At 45.4% G+C, this 19,833-nt stretch overlaps 1 protein-coding gene across 3 annotated transcripts in view; it reads right to left on the reverse strand.

Annotated features, from left to right (window-relative positions):
- TUB (TUB bipartite transcription factor) overlaps nt 1-14,206 on the reverse strand; it is a 90,185-nt gene extending 75,979 nt beyond the window's left edge. Inside the window, exon 1 of one of the 3 annotated variants that reach the window (XM_067750036.1) lies at nt 14,072-14,206. In XM_067750036.1, the coding sequence (XP_067606137.1) occupies nt 14,072-14,127 (56 nt within the window). In that variant the 5' untranslated portion in view covers nt 14,128-14,206. The remainder of the gene's footprint in view (nt 1-14,071) is intronic. The other 2 variants (XM_067750032.1, XM_067750035.1) reach the window with 2 other exon arrangements.
- Between the last annotated feature and the right edge of the window lie 5,627 nt (nt 14,207-19,833).

Genomic DNA, 19,833 nt, shown 5'->3' on the forward strand with positions numbered 1-19,833 from the left:
TACGTCCTTTATGAAGATGAGGAAATGGAGGCTCACAGCAGTTAAGGAGCTTTCCCAAGGTCACACACGTACTGTGCGTGATTTGAATACTGTGAAAGAACAAATCCAACGTTCGGGAACATCCAGACATGACTCTGGCTGCCCCTCCCACCCCAGCCCCACCCCCCAACCCACCAAAAGTCTGTGGTTTTGCTGACATCAAGTTAGATTCAAGAACCAGGATAGACTAATTTTTTTTTTTCTTGTGACAGGAGACCTACTTTTTGAAAAGAGAAGCACATATTTTGTTAGTATCACGTTCTCTCGGAATGGTAAAGTAAGCCTTAAATACGAAAGGGTTCCTTTTACAGTAAGAATTTAGCTACTTTCTCAACTTGACAGAAACCTACCTGGGCAGAGATTATCACCAGAAGCTTTGTGCCCTGTGTGGGGAACCAGGGATCCAAATATGTTGTAGAGACCCCTGGCCAGTGTGGTCCCTTGTCACCAATAAGATCCAGGCCAATTAGGAAATTCGCTTTACCTAGTCCTATAGTGGATATGTGTGTGGCCTGTTTCTGTTAATCCACAGCCCACTTGAAAGGGTACACAAGCATTATCTCATCCAGTTCTCACAATGACCCTTCCCTATAAGGAAATCATCACCCCATTTTACAGATGGGGAAACTGAGACTAAAGGAGATTACTTGATACATTTCTGAACTATTATTTTTATAAGCAGCAGATACAACTTCTATAATCAACCAAAACAGTAAGGATTTTCCCTTACTGTGCTACATTTACACAGCTACTAAGAGGTGGAGCTGCGATTTGAACCAGGTCTGTTTAATACTAAAGCTCAAGTTCTTTCTACTGCCCCTTTTGTGCCATCCCAGTGACCCAGTCTCTTGGGAGTCACAGCCTTCCCTAGACATGTTTAGCACAGGTTACATCTTGCTTCCTTGCCCTTCTCTCCTATTCAAAACTTATTACAAAGCTGCAGTAATCAAAACAGTGAGGTACCGGCATAAGGATATACATGTAGACCAATGGAATAGAATTGAAAGTCCAGAAATAAATCCATATATCTAGGGCCAATTAATTTTTTTTTTAATTTTTAGAATTGAGATAGGGCCAATTGATTTTTCACAAGAGCCCTAAGTTCATTCAATGGGGAAAGAACAGTCTCTTTAACAAATGGTGCTGGAACAACTTAGTTTCCACACTCAATAGATTGAAGTTGTACCCCCACCTCACACCATACACAAAAAGTAACTCAAAATAAATCAATGACCTAAATATAAGTTCTAAAACCACAAAACACTTAGAAGGAATCAGTGGTAAATCTTCATGACCTTGGATTTGGCAATGGATTATAAACATGACACCTAAAGCATAAACAAAAACAAAGATAAATTCAACTTTGTCCAAATTAAAAACTGATGTGCCTTAAAGGACATTATGAAAAAAATGAATCTTTGTATACTGTTGATGGGACTATAAATTGGTACAGCCATTGAGGAAAACAGTATGGAGGTTCCTCAAAAAATTAAAAATAGAACTATCATATGATCTAGCAATCCCACTTCAGGGTATACCCAGAAAAAAATGAAATCTGGCTCTTGAAGGGATATCTCCACTCCCATGTTCACTGCAGCATTATTCACAATAGCCAAGATATGGAAACAACCTAAATGTCTGTTGGCTGATAAATGGATAAAGAAAATAGATTATATATATGTATATGTATATATATATATGTATATGTGTATATATATATACACACACACATATAAATATAATGGAAGACTATTCAGCCTTAAAAAAGAATAAAATTCTGTCATTTGGGGCAACATGGATGAACCTGGAGGACATTATGTTAAGTGAAATAAGCCAGACACAGAAAGATAAATACTGTATGGTATCACTTATATGTGGAACCTAAAATGGTCAAAGTCAGAATTCCCTGGTGGTCCAGTGGTTAGAACTCTGTACATCCACTGCAGGGGGCACAGGTTTGATCTCTGATTGGGGAACTAAGATCCTGCATGCCAGCGCAGTGCAGCCAAAAAAATAAAATAAAATAAAATAGTCAAAGTCATAGAAGCAGAGAGTAGAACGGTGGTTGCCAGGGAATGGAGGGATGGGGGAAAATGGGAGGATGTTGGTCAAAGCGTACAAAGTTTCAGATATGCAAGAACAAATGCCGATGCTCTAATATACAGCATGGAGACTACAGTTATCAACACTGTATTGTATTCTTGAATTTGCTAAGAGGATACATCTTACGTGTTCTCACAGAGCGAGAGAGAGAGAGAGAGAGAAGAGAGGGAGAAAGAGAGAGAGAAAGAAAGAGAGAAAGAACAAAAGAACGAAAGAAAGAAAGAAAGAAAAAAGAAAGAAAGAAAATGGTAACTATGTGAGGCGAAGGATTTGTTAATTAGCTTGACTGTGGTCATCATTTCACAATAAATATGTATATCAAAACATCAAGTTGTACACCTTAAATATAAATAATTCCTAGGCATCAATTATATCTCAAGCTGAAAAAATCAAACAACCAAAGAAAATCTACCAAAAGACATGCATTAAAATGTCCACTATTAATAACAGCCAAAACCTGGAAACATTTCAAGTGTTGGTCACAGTGCATTGGAAGAACTGTGGTAAGTTCATACAGTAGGATACTGCATAGCCACGAGAATGAACAAACTGCAACTTGATGCAAAAACTCAGATGAATCTGCTGTTGAACTACAGAAGGAAGACCCAAGACTATAGCTGGTACTCTTAAGGCAAAAATCAGCAAAACTAAACTTTGCTATTAGAAGTCAGCCCAATGGAAGTCAGGATGGTGGTCACCCTTGTGTCAGGGGCGGTGGCAAGGAGGGTTTCTGATTATAAGAGTGTATTCACTTTGTGAAAATTCACCAAACTCTTCACTTATGACTTGTGAATTTTTTTCCTATGCAGGTTATACTTCAATAAAAAGTACTAGAAAAACAAACAAAAAAGATGGGCAAATGACTTGAATAGATATTTCTCCAAAGAAGATATACAGATGGCCAATAGGCACATAAAAAGATGCTCAACGTCATTAGTCATTAGGAAAAATGCAAATCAAAACCACAACAAGAAACCATTTCACTCATCCTAGGATGGCTATAATAATAATAATAAATAAATAAGTATATATACATATATATATATATTTTATTTTTTTTTTTTGCGGTACACGGGCCTCTCACTGTTGTGGCCTCTCCCGTTGCAGAGCACAGGCTCCGGACGCGCAGGCTCAGCGGCCATGGCTCACGGGCCCAGCCACTCCGCAGCATGTGGGATCCTCCCGGACCGGGGCACGAACCCGTGTCCCCTGCATCGGCAGGCAGACTCTCAACCACTGCGTCACCAGGGAAGCCCCTAATAATATTTTTTAAAACGGAAAATAACCACTGTTGGCGAGGATCTGGAGAAATGGGAATCCTCATATACTGCTGGTAGGAATGTAAAATGGTGCAGTCACTGTGAAAAGCAGTTTGGTGGTTCTTCAAAAAGCTAAACATAGGGCTTCCCTAGTGGCACAGTGGTTAAGAATCTGCCTGCCAATGCCCGGGACATGGGTTCGAGCCCTGGTCCAGGAAGATCCCACATGCCACGGAGCAACTAAGCCCATGCGCCACAACTACTGAGCCCGCATGCCACAACTACTGAAGCCCGCACGCCTAGAGCCCGTGCTCCGCAACAAGAGAAGCCACCGCAATGAGAAGTCTGCGCATCGCAATGAAGAGTAGCCCCCACTCGCCACAACTAGAGAAAGCCAGCACCCAGCAACAAAGACACAATGCGGCCAAAAATAAATAAATTAAATAAATAAATTTATAGAAAAAAAAGCTAAACATAGAATTATCATATGATTGGGCAATTCCATTCCTAGGTATATATCCAGAAGATCTGAAAACGGACTGAAACAAAAACTTGCACACCAATGTTCACAGCAGCATTTTCACAGTAGCCAAAATGTGGAGACAGCCCAAGGGTCCATCAACAGATTAATGGATAAACAAACGTGGTATATGCATACAATGGAATATTGCTCAGTCAAAAAAGGAATGAAGTTCTCATACATGCTACAGCATGGATGAACCTTGAATACATTATCCTAAGTGAACTAAGCAAGAGACAAAGAAAAAAATATTGTATGATTCCACTTATATACAATATCTAGAATAGGCAAATTCACAGAGACAGAAAGTAAATTAGTGGTTACCAGAAGCTGAGAGGAGAGGTAATGAGGAGTTTTTTGTTAATGAGCACAAAGTTTTTGTTTGGGGTGATGAAAAGTTTCAGAAATCTACAGTGGTGATGGTTACACAAAATTGTGACCACACAGAAAAAAACTGTACTGCTAAACCCTAAGAACGAAACTTGGAATTGAATTTTTAAAATGTCATTTACAATTTCATTGAAAAATATACAATACTTAGGGATAAGTCTTCCAAAACAGGTTAAAGACTTGTGCTCTGAAAACTACAAAATATGCCTGAGAGAAATTAAAGATGATCTAAATAAACAGAAAGATATATCATTTTCCTAGGTCATCAGAAGGCCCAATATTAATGAGTCAAATCTCCCCCAATTCATCTATAATTCTAATCAAAATCCCATTAGGCGTATTGTTTCGTTTCATTTTGTTTTTTGCAGAACTTGAAAATCTCATTGTAAAATTAATGTGAAATTTAAAAGGACCCAGAATAGCCAAAACTTTGAAAAAGAAGAACATCCTGGTATCTCCAGGGCTTGGGTGAAAGGGCCTCTCCGTATTGTCCCTTTCATCTTGTTTTGACTCCACACTCACCAAAAAACCTCCAAATTTTATTTGCCATGTAGCTTGATTCTGGGTTGGGGATGAGCCCCAGGCAGGACCACAAACACTGTAATAACTGGAAAGAGATCCTCACAACTGTGGAGTAATAAATGAGTACTGTGGTTTGAAAAAGAAAAAGAAGAAGAAAAAGAACAAAGTTGAAGGTCCTCAACTACTTGGTTTCAAGACTTATTATAAAGTTGTAGTAATCAAGACAGTGTGATATTGGCATCAAGAAAGACAAGATCAATGGAACACAATAGAGAGTATAGAAATAAATATAAGGACAAGGGATAAAGGTGCAAAAAGAGTAAAGTCCTTTCAGCGAATGGTGATGGAACAATTGGATATTCATTTTAAAAAATGAACTTCATACCATATACAAAAGTTAACTCAAGATGGAGCACAGACCTAAAATGTTAAACTTAAAATTAGAAAATTCCTAGGAGAAAATCTCTGTCATCTTGAGTTAGGCAATGATTTCTCAGCTATGACACCAGAAGCACAATCCGTAAAAGAAGAAACTGATAAATTGAACTGCATCGAAAGTAAAACTTCTGCTCTTCAAAATACATAAGAGAATGAAAAAAAAAAAGCCACAGACTTGGAGAAAATATCTGCAAGTCACTTATCTCAGGGGTCCCCAACCCCTGGGCTGCAGACTGGTACTGGTCTGAAGCCTGTTAGGAACTGGGCTGCACAGCAGGAGGTGAGTGAGCGAGCGAGCGAGCGAGCCAGCGAGCTAGCGAAGCTTCATCTGCCGCTCCCCGTAGCTCCCCGTCACTCCCCGTTGCTCCCCATCGCTTGCATTATCGCCCAAACCATCCCCCAGCCCCTACCCCCGTGAAAAAATTGTCTTCCACAAAACCGGTCCCTGGTGCCAAAAAAGGTTGGGGACCACTTACTTATCTGATAAAGGACATGTATCCAGAATATGCAAAGAACTCTCAAAATTCAATAATAAGGAAACAACCCAATTTAAAAAATGGGAAAAAAGATTTTAACAGACACTTCACCAAAGAAAATATATGGATGGCAAATAAGCACGTGGAAAGATGCTCAGTATCATTAGTCATTAAAGAAATTAAAATTACAATGAGATACCACTACATACCTATTAGAATGGCTAAAATTAAAGAGACTGATCCTACCAAGTTTGCGAAAGGATGTGGAGGAATTGGGACTCCCATACGCTGCTCATGGGAATGTAAAATGGTACAACCACTTTGGAAAAGTTGCACAGTTCCTTAAAAAGTTAAATGTACACCTACCAAATGATCTTGCCAGTCTGCTCCTAAGTATCTACCAAAGAGAAATAAAAACACATGTACATACAAAGACTTGTATATGAATAGTCACAAAGTTTTAGTTGTAATAGCCAAAAAGTGGAAACAACCCAAGTAAATGGATAAACAAAACATGGTATCCCCATATAATGGAATACTACTCAGGAATAAAAAGAAATGAACTACAGATTCATGCAAGAACATGGAAGAATATCAAAATAACTGTGCTGTGTGAAAGAAGCCAGACCAAAAAAGAGTACACACTGAATGATTCCCATTATACAAAATTCTAGGAAATGCAAAGAAATCAGACCAGTGGTTCCCTGAGGATGGGGGGAGTGTGGGATGACGGGGGTAGTAGAAAGGAAGTATAATGAAGAGGCACAAGGAAACACTGGCCTCCTTGTTGTTCCCAGATATACACTAGGCCCACGCCTACACCGGGACCTTTTCACTGGCTTTTCCCCTTCCATGGAACATTCTTCCCCATTAGCCACATGATTCACTCCCTGGCTTTTTTCAGGTGTCTGCTGAAATAGCACCTTATCAGAAAGAGTTTCCCTGATCACGCTATATACTACAGCATATTCACCACCACCCCAACTTGCATGTAGTCAGACTCTGTCCTTCTTATTCTGCTTTATTTTTCTTCTTTACACTTACCATATCATATTTCACTTAGCACTGATATATATATATGTGTGTGTGTGTATGTAGATGTGTGTGTGTGTGTACATATACATATAATATTTTGGTCTATGTTTATCTCCCCACACTAGACAGTAGGAACTTTGGGACCAGGCACTTTGTTTTGTTCACTGCTCTGTCTCCCATGCCTAAAATGTTGTCTGGAAGTTAGGAGGTGCACAATAAATACATATTAAATGAATGGACCCCCTCAAGAGGCAGGTACAATTATTATTATCTTTTTTTTGTAGATGGAGGTTAAGTCACTGGGCTAAAGTCACATAACCAATAATTGAGGAAGCTGGGCTTTGAAGTCAGGTCACTTTGACTCCAAAATTCAAGTTCTGAGCAATTGTACTACATGGTCTCAAAGTCTGGGAGATCAAACTGACAAACAGATAATCATACAACCGTGGAGCTAAAGTGACTAACAGTGGGAGTATAAATCAATTCCCTCCTTCTGGAAAATAATCTGGTAACGATCCCCAAATCTGGAACTAACAACCCCTCTTCTAATCAAATAATCAGACATGAGAAAAAAATGTTATACAAGGATGTTTATCATGGAATGGTTTCTAATAGCAAAGATTTGGAAACAACGAAAAGGTCCCCACAAGGGAGTGACTGAAGTGCAGTAGAAGTGATGCAGAGACAGGAAGTCGCAGAAGATCAAGCCGGATGTGATCAATTTTTCTCAAAGGCAATACCATTTGCTTAGAGTATGGGGGTGTGGAGTCAGGGTCAAGCAACAGGGGTCTTGAGTATGATGGTTTGGAGAGGCTGCTGTAGGGAATGGGAGTGAAGGTAACCCAGGAGAAATGAAAAGATTGAGAGATGATGGAGATGTCCCAGCTGCAGACGAAGACCATGAAGGTAAGGACAACCTGCATAGCTGTGTAGTTTTGTGATATAGTGTTCTGGTGCCACAATAAGAAAAGGGAGTGGAGAGCCGAACACTGATAAATGCAGGGCTGGGGTGGCGGCGAGCATATGTGAGGAAATACAAAGTGATGATAGTGAGTGAGTTAACTAATCTCTCACGTGGTCCAGGCTGGGAAGGGAAGAGAGGCCCGGAAAAGGCTGGCAGGCCAGGAGAAAATGCACAGATGAAGGCACTGGACGACCCTATAGTGTCATCCCAGAGAATGGGATGCTCATGTGAATGATATCAGAAGTGAAGCAATTCCAGGTATCAACATCTAGGAGTTTATCCTGTAAATAACTGAAGAGAAGTCTCTAGAATGGGAAGATCCAGAAATTAGAAGGAGTGCTAATCATTTACATGGACCCTGAAACTTTTGGGGATAATGACTGGGGCTTGAGTAGAGAGAAGATGGTTAGCCAAGTGCCAAGCTGTTGAGAACACCTGGACTTAATGACACTTTGTGTCAGTCATTTTGGATACATTGTTTCATTTTATCTTCATAATAATCAGTGGTATAGATAAGAATAGACAGATGAAATGACTAGACTTGGAAAGTTCAAGGTCAATGTCAAAGTATTGAAGTGTTCATTTGCCTATCAGGATGCTAAATAGAGAATATAGAGTTATCAGTGAAGGGTCTGATTTTGAACATGTTGAGTTAGATGTGTTTGTGGACTACCTATTGGGTTGGCCAAAAAGTTAATTCAGGTTTTTCTGTAAGATGCTACGGAAAAACCCAAACCAACTTTTTGGCCGACCCATATAGATGGAGAGGTCTACAGGCTCAACAGAAAGATTGGGGTTGGCCTCTTGCCTTCCAAAATGGCGCACACTCTGTCTATGGAGTGTGTATCTCCCTGAATAAACCTTCTTTCACTTTACTATGTCTTGCTCTTGAATCTTGCCTGCACGAAGCCAAGAACCCACACTGGGCGGCCATCCCAGGGACTCAGACATGACTTGGGATGTGACCATCCTCTCGCACCCCACTCTCTCTTTCCTGCAGCATCTTTTCTGGCACCCAATGCGGGGCCTCAAAGGCCATGATCTCGATCCGCCTATTGGGCTATGGCTCCCCTCTGAAGGGTGGCTGGGACTTACCCTGAGCCATGGAGATTCAAGTAGCCCGTTAAGGGGCAGCTGACGTCGCCTGCAGGGTCTGGCAGAGACCAGTTCTCTGGCCGCGAAGAAGCGCACTGAGGCCAAGGCTTCTCCCCCTCAGTCTTTCTCATTCTCCTATTGCTCTATCTCTTTGGACTTGAAAAGATCCACCCAGACGACCACCAAACATCCAAATTAAGACTGCGCGGCAAGTAACTGACAACTTGGTTGGGTCTAAAGAACTCCTGCCAGGGGGCTTATCTGGTGGCACAGTGGTTGAGACTCTGCCTGCCAATGCAGGGGACACGGGTTCGAGCCCTGGTCTGGGAGGATCCCACATGCCGCGGAGCAACTAGGCCCGTGAGCCACAACTACTGAGCCTGCGCGTCTGGAGCCTGTGCTCCGCAACAGGAGAGGCCGCGATAGTGAGAGGCCCACACACCGCGATGAAGAGTGGCCCCCGCTTGCCGCAACTAGAGAAAGCCCTCGCAGAGAAATGAAGACCCAGCACAGCCAAAAATAAAAAAATAAAATAAAATAAAGAACTCCTAAAAAGATTGGGGTTGAAGATATGGATTTCTATGTTAAAAAGCATTAAGCTGGACTTCCCTGGTGGCACAGTGGATAAAGATTGCTTGCCAATGCAGGGGACATGGGTTCAACCCCTGGTCCAGGAAGATCCCACATGCTGTGGAACAACTGAGCCCGTGTGCTGCAACTAAGGAGCCCGCCTGCCACAACTAAGACCCGGTGCAACCGCATAAATAAATAAATAAATAAATAAAGCATTGAGTTGATAACTGAGAATAGAATGGAATGGAACAGAATGGAAAAGAGGAGACGGCTTTGGCATGTGCTCACATTTGGACAGTAGGAACCAAGAGGAGGCAGCAATTTAAAAAATGTAGGCAGTATATTGTAATAGATTGTAAAAATTGCCATGAATTCTCGGCCAGCTTCTCCCTTCAAGAGGTGAGTCTTATTCCTCTACCCTTTGACTTACTCTGGCCAATAACAATGTGGCAAAATGATGTTGTACAAGTTCTAAACCTAGGCCCCAAGAGGCCTTACAGCTTCTGCTCTCTCACTGGGAGCCCTTCTACCAGCATGTGAGCAAGCCTGAGCTATCCTGCTGGAAGATGAGAGGGCCTGCGGAGAGAGGCCCCAGATGGGCTAGTCTTCACAGCTGAGGCACCAGGTATGTGAGCCAGTATAGCCAAGAAAAGCTGAGTGTGGCCCAGACCACAAAATCTACCCAGCTGAGCCCAGCCCAAATTGTGGATCCACAAAATCCTGGGCTAACTCAGTTATTATTTTAAGCCATTAAGTTTAGGAGTGATTTGTTCCACATAAATAGATAAATGATACTTAAATGGCCTCAGATGCTGAGGGGAGGGAATTCCCTGGCAGTCCAGTGGTTAGGGGTTGGCGCTTCCACAGCTGGGGGGCCTGGGTTCAATCCCTGGTCAGAGAACTAAGATCCCTCAAGCCAAGCAGCATGGTCAAAAAACCCCAAACAACAAATAAACAAAAAAAGAAGCAAAGGGGAAAACAGCTTAAATGAATAGGTTACACACAGCAGAGAGGTCAACTTCAATGGGAATGTGACGCAGAGTGCCTCCCAGGTTCAAAGATGTGGTAGAGGCAGAGGCCAGAGAACAGGGTAGGAAAGTGAGGGTTAACTGTTACCAGTGGTTTACTCCTAGGGGTTGGAGTTGGGGGGCTGCAGAATCACTGAGTTTCACTTTTAATAACCGCGTACCATATGCATTTGTTGCTTGTATAATCTTTTTAACAGCTCTTTTGAAGACTGTGTAACTTTTTGAATAATTCAATACTTACGTTTTGAAAACTAAGTAGTAACTAGAAAACGGAGGTGGGCGGTATATATCAATGTTTCCAGCTGTATCAGAGTCATCTGGGAAGTTTTACACACATACTGATTCCAAGGTCCCATTCCTGGACAATCAGATTCAGTTAGTTTGGACCAAGGCGAGGGAAACTGTTTTCTTCTCACAGCTCCCGAAGTGTTAAGGTTGTCAGGGTGAGAAGGAAAGAGTTCTGAGGACAGAACCCCTGGAAATATCTATATTTAGGGGTCTAAAAAGGAGAACAATGATTTTCAAACTGAGTTTCTATGGAAAACCAGGGTTCCCAAGAGATATTTATAGTATTTATTAATAAAACAGAAATAGGTACCACTTATTACTATGTCCCAGGCAGAAGGCTAAGCCCTTTATATTTATTACCCCATCTAATACTCATGATACTTCCCCATTTTACAGACGAAGAAACAAGTCTATAGAGGAAAAGTAATTTGTTCAAGGTTAGCTAGGTGAAGTCAGGATTTGAATCCAGGCTGTCTAATTCCAGAGTCTTGCTACTTTTGTTCGTTTATGCAAGGGGAAAGAAAAGTTTAGTTACTATATAGAATTACCTCAATTTAAAAATGTCTTCCCACATGTGTTTTAGACCTTTGGTATACGCTACCATGTATTTCTACTAGAGTCTGGACTGTGAGCTCATGTGGGGGAAGGAATTAATGTAGTTTTATCTCCTTACCTCTAGGGCCCAGCACATAGTTTGCACTCAATACATGTTTGTCGATTAAGTGAATAAATGTGTGATTTAGGATCTGAACACAGGCTCGAAGGTTTCGTTGTTTTTTTTAAAAAATTTATTTATTTATTTATTTTTGTCTACGTTGGGTCTTCGTTGCTGCGCACAGGCTTTCTCTAGTTGTGGTGAGCGGGGGCTACTCTCCGTGGTGGTGCGCGGTCTTTTCATTGAGGTGGCTTCTCTTGTTGCGGAGCACGGGCTCTAGGCACGTGGGCTTCAGTAGTTGCGGCACGTCGGCTCAGTAGTTGTGCCTCGCGGGCTCTAGAGCGCAGGCTCAGTAGTTGTGATGCCCAGGCTTAGTTGCTCCGTGGCATGTGGGATCTTCCCTGACAAGGGCTCGAACCCGTGTCCCCTGCATTGGCAGGCGAATTCTTAACCACTGTGCCAGCATGTAAGTCTCAGGTTTCGTTCTTTTAAGGTTAATATTCCAATCGTTTTAGAGTTCCTCTCCACAGAGAGCACTGCTTTTCAAAAGAGCAAGTTCACTGGAATTGTGAGGCAGACTGCAGGCTGATTGCTAGGACTGTGCAATGAAGGGTTGATGAGGAAACAGAATCAAACTGATATTTTTCCTTAAAGAAGGCAATGAAAGCGAAGAAAGAGATGTGACCCAGGTGCACCCATCTTGCCGAGGGAGACGAGACAGATTCGAAAAGGTTTACAGGCTGAGGGGAGATGGCCAGTAAAGAGGGGAAGGTGAAGATGGAGAAGAGACATGGGGTCAGTGGGAGGCGAGACCCAGGGAGGGAGGGTAAGGAGGTGTCCCAGGGGAATTGGCCTGGGGCAGGAGGAACACCTGTTTCTCCGAATCTCTAAAACCAAGGGCTGTCAGAGATGCAGGAAGGTTTTTTTTGTTTGTTTGTTTTTTTAACATCTTTATTGGGGTATAATTACTTTACAATAGTGTGTTAGTTTCTGCCCTATAACAAAGTGAATCAGTTATACATATACATATGTTCCCATATCTCTTCCCTCTTGCGTCTCCCTCCCTCCCACCCTCCCTATCCCACCCCTCCAGGCTGTCACAAAGCACCGAGCCAATATCCCTGTGCCATGCGGCTGCTTCCCACTAGCTATCTACCTTACTATGTTTGTTAGTGTGTATATGTCCATGACTCTCTCTTGCCCCGTCACAGCTCCTTAAAAAACTACAAATAGAACTACCATATGACCCAGCAATCCCACTACTGGGCATATACCCTGAGAAAACCGAAATTCAAAAAGAGTCATGTACCAAAATGTTCATCGCAGCTCTATTTACAATAGCCCGGAGATGGAAACAACCTAAGTGCCCATCATCGGATGAATGGATAAAGAAGATGTGGCACATATATACAATGGAATATTACTCAGCCATAAAAAGAAACGAAATTGAGCTATTTGTAATGAGGTGGATAGACCTAGAGTCTGTCATACACAGTGAAGTAAGTCAGAAAGAAAAAAACAAATACAGTATGCTAACACATATATATGGAATTTAAGAAAAAAAAAATGTCATGAAGAACCTAGGGGTAAGGCAGGAATAAAGACGCAGACCTCCTAGAGAACGGACTTGAGGTTATGGGGAGGGGGAAGGGTGTGCAGGAAGGTTTTAAGCAGAAGAAAGAGGAGGACGGCAGGAAGCAAGACTTCAGGGAGGTGAGAGCTGCCTGGCTAATGAAGTTTCTCTTCCAGCCCTCACCATTTAGGGTCATGGATCAGAACACTTAACTTCAGAATTCTGCAGACTGACGTGGGGTTACGGACTTTAACAACAACATCAAAAATCTATTTACTATCCTCATGACCTCATTTTAAAAAGAGGGGTGTTATTTAACACACCGAAGAAAGGTAGAAAAGACAACATCTCAGAATAAATCTACTCTGTGTTATGACCGACTCATTCCGTTGTCCTTTTTCTCATTTCATCAGTAAGGATGGAGGATCCCTTCCTCCAGAACTAGTGCGTGGGAAGCGCTGCTCCAAACCGCCCACGCGCCGGCAGCCGCTTTGCATCCCCGCGAGGCTGGCACGGAGCCTGGCAACCCGGTGGGCGCCGGTGCCGCTCCTGGCGCCCCGACAGCCGGCCTCGGGCTGCCATCCACCTCCGCCCAGCAGGCAGCGACTCGCAGGTCCCGGACAGCGACCCAGGGCACTCTGCCCTGGGCTAGCCCTGTCCCCGCCGAGGGCCCCGCGGGGCGCAGACCCAGGCAGCGGCGGCGGTGCCAAGGGGGGGCGCGGCCTGGACTTGAGGGGCGCCCCTCCTCGCCCCACCCCGCCCCGCAACCCCTCCAAGCTCTTTTGCGCTGTTCCAGAGCCGATCGACACCCGCAGGATAGCCGGGGTGGGAATGGGGGAGGTGGGAGGTGGGAGCCAGCTCGCGGGTCCCAGTGCCCCGGTGCCCTCCTCTGACAGCTCTGCCCCGCGGGTGTGAGGACACTGTCGCTCGGCTCCAGGTTCGGACATCTGAGGCTCTCGGTACCGATGTCCCGGACGCTCGAGGGTCCGAGTACACCCTGGGGGGTCTGGGCGTGAGTGCCCGCTCTCCTGCAAAAGTGCGAGCGTCGGAGGGCGCCCACGCAGGGGCACGCGGAGGTCCTGGCGGAGCCCATCCTCCAGGCGCCCGCCCTACCTGTCGTAGCTCCAGCGGCTGTAAGACAGGGTCCGGTGGCTGCTGACTCCCTCCATCTCCGCCTCACGACTCTGCTTCGGGGTAAGCTGGCAGAGGCGGCAGCGGCGCGGGGCTCTGAGCTAGCTTGCTAGCTGCGGGCCCGGCCAAGGCGCGGGCGGAGGACTGTACCATTCGCCCCCACCCCCGGGGGGGTGACCCCCCACCGGCTCTGCCAATGGCGTAGACGCGCGGGCTGCGGGGACCCGGGCCCGCGGGGGCCCCCTCCCCCGCGCTCGAGTCCTGCGGGGGCGCGGCTGCTGCAGCCTGGACTACTTATTTATTTATTTCCGATGTGTGCCCCACGTCGCCATAGCAACCGTTCCATCTTTTCCGGCTTCACTAGGGCACCGCTGTTTTCAAACCTTCCCGGGACCGGGACTACTTAAAGGCTTTCCTGTCTCCTGCTGGCGCAGGAGTCCGGGATAAACGCCCGATAACACAGACACCCTGGACGGAGATGCCCCTTCCTTTCCCATTCACCCCCTTCAACCTGCCACGGCCAAGTGCCCCCCTTCTCAGGAATGGGAATACCCATCCTAGAATTTCAAAGATTCCCGCCGTCTCCCCGCCCCCATCCCCCCAGCAGGGAAATCCTTTAACCACTGGAGTGCCCCCGTCCTAAAACTGTCGAGACTCAGCCGCCTCCTTACCCGAGTGAAAATCCACCTCTCCCTCTCTCTTCCCCCGCCAGATTCCCCTTGCATATTGTGGCCCCCTTGGGTTCCGAGGACCAAGCTCTGTAAAAACTCCCATTCCAGGCCATCTCTTTCTGTTTGTTTTCCTTTGTGCTTTCCCTTCATTACTACCGAAAATCCTTTGGGGGGAAAAAAAAATCCAGCTTTGTTGGCTTAACTTCATTTACGCCTGGCTGAGGGTGGCCCAGGGAGGAAGGTCTATGGGAGAGGGGTCCGCTGGGTGGGGCGGTCTGGGGTAAAGTGAGCCGGCCTGGCGGTCGGTCTGCCCCGCCCCTCTTTCCCTTCCCTTCCCCCACCCTGGGCTGCTGCCTGCGGGGATTTACAGGTATAATCTTATTGCCGAGGTCGCGGAAGCCTAAGAAGGGCCTTCCAGTGCCGCTGTTGCGCGGTGGTTGCGCTAACACGCTGAGATCAAGGCCCGGGTGGAGGTTCCAAGGTTCCCTGGAGGTAGAGGGCAGGGCGGTAGGGCCTGAGCTACACTAATCCACGGATCAGGGTCAACTCCCGTGGAACTAGCCTTACCTGTTAACCCTGTGGGTCACAGGGCTTGCAACTGGCACAGCCTCTGTTGCGTCCCTCTCACAAATGTGTTTTCGTTTGTCCCGAGCAGGTTTTTTTCTTTTTTTCATTAACAGCACAAAAATTGGGAGATTTAATAGACTGGGATTTTGTTCTGTGTTGAAAACTAAGAAAATCTGGCAACTCTAGGTCTGCCTTCAGCACGGCGGGTACAGAGCAGAGAAGTGGCTGCTGTCCTTACGGGGAGTGTGTGTTCTCCCATCAGCGTCAGGCCCCAGCCAGCCAGCTTCTCTCACTTAAATAACTTGCTGGTCCCTATAGCTCTGAAATTTGCCATGCACTCAGACCTGCCCCAAAGCATCATTAACCAGATTTGCCAAGGGCCGGGCGCTCAGCAGAACGCTGTATACAGCAAGCAGCCACTGTTACCCCCTTTGGGGTTTACAGACTGACCTGCATGGTCTGCCTCCCAAACAGAACTACTGCTTCTGAGCCACATCTTGATGGTAAGACTCTTGGCACACCCATAACCTCAGGAGTGGTGGATTGGGACTCCAAAACCAACTTGTTGCAACTCTGTGAAGGCTTGTTTCACTGTTGGGGTAGGGGTGATGGCTGAACTTCCCTATCTGGAGAACGGGCGGAGTTTGTGGGGCCTCCCACAAATGCTGCAGAACCAGAAGCCACTGCTTCTGACCCATATGTTAAAAGACAAGCCTCCAAAGATGTCTTTTCTCCAAAGGACTGACGGAAGGTCAAGAGGACCTCAGAAGGGACTCCCACAATAAGAGAGGACCCGCTCCAGCGGCATCACCCACTCCAACCCATGTGAACTCAGAGTCAGCAGCCACAGAGACCTGAGACTGACACTGGGCACTGATTACCAGGCCCCTGTAGCCTGCCTTGGGGAAGCCCCTGGAGGTAGTAATGATAAACACAGATTCTACCCCCCAGGGAACCAGGTTGTTGACAAAAGACAAGAGTTCTGTAGCTGTAAGAGCCAAGAGCAGGTGTACTGGACTCCCAGACCTCCATTTCCCAATCCTGACACCCAAATAAGAAGTACAAATAAGAAGCCCAAAGCCAGGTGTCCTGAACCAGGGCTGAAAGTTGTAGGGAAGCTACATCCCAGACATCCTGGAGGAACCCTTGGGCTAGGCAGATGGAAGAGCCTAACAAAGCCGCAGAGAAAGGGCCCTTGACCCTTGCCAATGCCAGGAGCTGTGTGTCAGCATTCTGTGGGAGGGAGCTGTGCAGCGGTCTTAAAGCACGGTCACAACATCTTTGACATTCCTCTCATTGAGAAGTAAAATCTATGGTACCTTGCCTTGATTCTGGGTGCTGTGTGACTTCTGAGGTTATGTAATAAAAGGCCTTTCAGTGTTCCCTTGTTCATTGGAGACCTGAGCCACCGTGTAAGAAGTTTGACTTCCACGTGGCTGCCATGTTGTCAGGAACCCTAAGCTATGAGCAAAAGTCACATGCAGATGCTTCTGTTGACAGTCTCAGCTGACCTAGCCTTCAACTCACCACAACTAGGCACCAGACACATGAGTGAAGAAGCCTTCAGAAGATTACATCCTCTAGCCCTTCAAGTCATCCCCTGCTTGAGTCTTCCCAGCTGAGGCCCCAGACATCATGGAGGAGAGACAAGTCATCCTTGCCATGCCCTCACCTGACCCACAGAACCTGTGAGCATTATGAAATGGTGGTTGTTTTTATACCACAGATAACCAGGCAGGCAGAATTCATCTCAGAGGAGCTGGTGCTTTTTCCTTGAAAGCTGATTAATGGGCCTTTTGGTTATGAGAGGAAGGGTCTCAACTAGTCTGCACAGAAGAGTTGCAACAAGGCTACTCAATTGCCCTGCATAGTAAAGCATTAGGAATGTAGGTGGTGTTGTATGGTAGTTAAATAATGGGTGGGCGGGATAAGTCTGGAGAGAGAGAATACAGGAGAAAGGCTTGGGTAGGAAGAGAGGGTGAGTGGCAGAAGGCTAGAGTCTAAGAGGGAACGTAGCTGATGAGAAATTCCTAGGCCGGGATGACCAAGGCACCTGAAGAACAAAGATGTCTAACATGCTATTTTAAGTTGGTTCCTGCTCTGTGGTGCTGCGTTGTCATCTCCAAGCCTTGAGTAGAAGTCTGATTGTGTATGCACCAGCACCTTGTTGAGATGATGCTTGGACAATGCAGAAGACAGTGCACCATCCTCACGTGAGACAAAGTGGCGTAGAAGGACAGCAAGCCAAGCAGTTAGTTGGAGATTAAGAATTAAGTTAGGAGCAGTGATGCAAAGGCAAAGGAGACCAGGAGAACACACCCCTTCCTGGACATCCTTGGGCATATCAGGGAGGGCATACTAGACGTCTCCAAATCAAAGGAGATAGATTGGAAATAGTCTATTTGCATTTTAAAGAAAAGTGTAACCTTCAAAGGCTGGAGGGCTTGGGACTGTCTGTGAAGAAGTGCCTGGACAAGTGGTCCTGGAACCAGGGTCCCGGCTACCCTCCAGTAAGGTGAAATCCCTCAGCCACGCAAGGCCAAACTGTCCAGCGCATTTCTGGGAGAGCAAACAAGCAGCAGAGAAATCCAAAAGAGGACCCAGGACCAAGGGTCCACCATGGCAAAATGAGGAGATAACAACGTGGCACCACAGAGCAGGGACCTGGGAGTCTGTGTCCCCAGAGAACAAACCTGGAAGGAAAAATTCTCTGGTGTAACAGAGATGGAAAGCTATGAAGGGCAACCACTCCCTATCCTGAAACAAATTCCGTACTCTCCAAAGTAAAACTCTGGAAGAAAGTCCTGTTGACTAGAACCAGGTGCACCCTCCACTGCGCCCTGAAGTTTCATCTTCTCCCTTCAGTTTCTGTTCCCATTGCTACCTCCATGTCACCCTAAGAGGCAATGCTCCTCTTTTAACAATCTGGCCCTGGTGGACACAGTCCCCATGTTCTCAGATCTAGAACAGGCTAGATCTTTAATGACATCACTAATTTTAGAGGAACAACTACGGGAAAGTAAGCAGAGCCGTCACATGAAATGCATAAATGCAGGGTCCCTGTGCCATTCCTCTGGCCATCTGTAGATACCTATATTCCGATTCCAAAAGGTAGACTCTCTTATGAGACTTCTTTCCTAGTCATCCTGACGCCATCATGCCCAAGGTCAAGAGGTGAAGATGTCCATTTCAGAGAGCTGGGCCTCATCTCCAGGTGACTGGCATTTTGAATGATCTTGTTGATATGATGGGCCATCCCCACTCTCACACTCACAGAGTGGTGGCTTGACCTTCACAGGCCCAGCTGAACAACCTCCACATGACAATCTCCCCCATCAACCACCAGCCCCTTCCTCTCCATCCCAAATGGGCACAATGGCAGGAACATCTTCACAAGAGCACCCCGTCAACCCTGCTCTGAGTCCTCAGGGCTTTCTGTAAATGAAAGAAAGGGGTGGGGATAGAGATCTAAGAAGTCCACACAAATTGACAGGTAATTTTTCTTAGCATCCCCGACTCCACTGTCTAAGGAAGGAACAGGACTTTACATCTCCCCAGGTAAGTAATCCCACACTTGAGAGCTCTGGTTCTCATTGAATGCGGGAGAAGCCTGCTGTGGGCTTCTTGGAAGCCTGAGCAAGGGGCCAGGCAGGGCTGGCTGTGAAAAGACAGGGTCAGTGTCAATGTTCAACTTTGAAGCTCCAAAACAAGTAAACAAACCAACAACAGCAACAAGAAAAATGCTCTTTAAATTTCTGGTAGTGATTGTAAGAGCAACTGCAAGAGGTGACTATGCAATGAAAAGGTGTGTGGAGTGTCAGGAGCTCAGGGTCTGGTATTCAAAAGAAAAGGGTTGGGGAAAATATCTGTCTATATACTTTGTTGTTCTTGTTGTGCTTTTTGTTTTTTGTTTTAGTCTCACTAGAAAAAGCAGTGACAGAAACTATGTATAAACCCCAATTTGGCTCCAGCTTTGTTGGAGGCCAGGACACCAAATGCCATATCAGGCAACCCTGAACTTGTGAACGATCAGTAATCATGTGACTCTGGGTGTTCCCGTCGCCTCTAACTTGCATACAACCTCCAGAGTGCGAAGGAGGCACCTTGTTTGGATTTATTATTAACATCTGAATGTTCACTTTCAAACATAGACAAACACTCTAGGCAGAACTTGGAGGAAAAATCAGTTTTGTGCTTTGTAGGTTAAAATTCTGCCAGGTATATTTATAATCGCATGACTCAATGTTGCAATATTTATAATTGTGTGTGCTCTTACATTAATGCATCAATGATTGAGAATTTTCAAAAGTTAAATCTGGAAATAGATGGGCAGTTAGTTTGAATATTAAGAGCGAGTTAGCTAGATAACTTTAGAAAGAACATTACATTCTTTCTGAGCCACAAATATTTATAGTGATGTAAATAATCCAAGGCGGAATAATAGAGAGAGCTGGGGACACAGAAACCCAGTGAAATTCGTGGAAAGCCTAGTGCATAGGAAACAGA

Source organism: Pseudorca crassidens, chromosome 9 (assembly GCF_039906515.1).
Source record: "Pseudorca crassidens isolate mPseCra1 chromosome 9, mPseCra1.hap1, whole genome shotgun sequence".
NCBI classification, from domain to species: Eukaryota; Metazoa; Chordata; class Mammalia; order Artiodactyla; family Delphinidae; genus Pseudorca; species Pseudorca crassidens.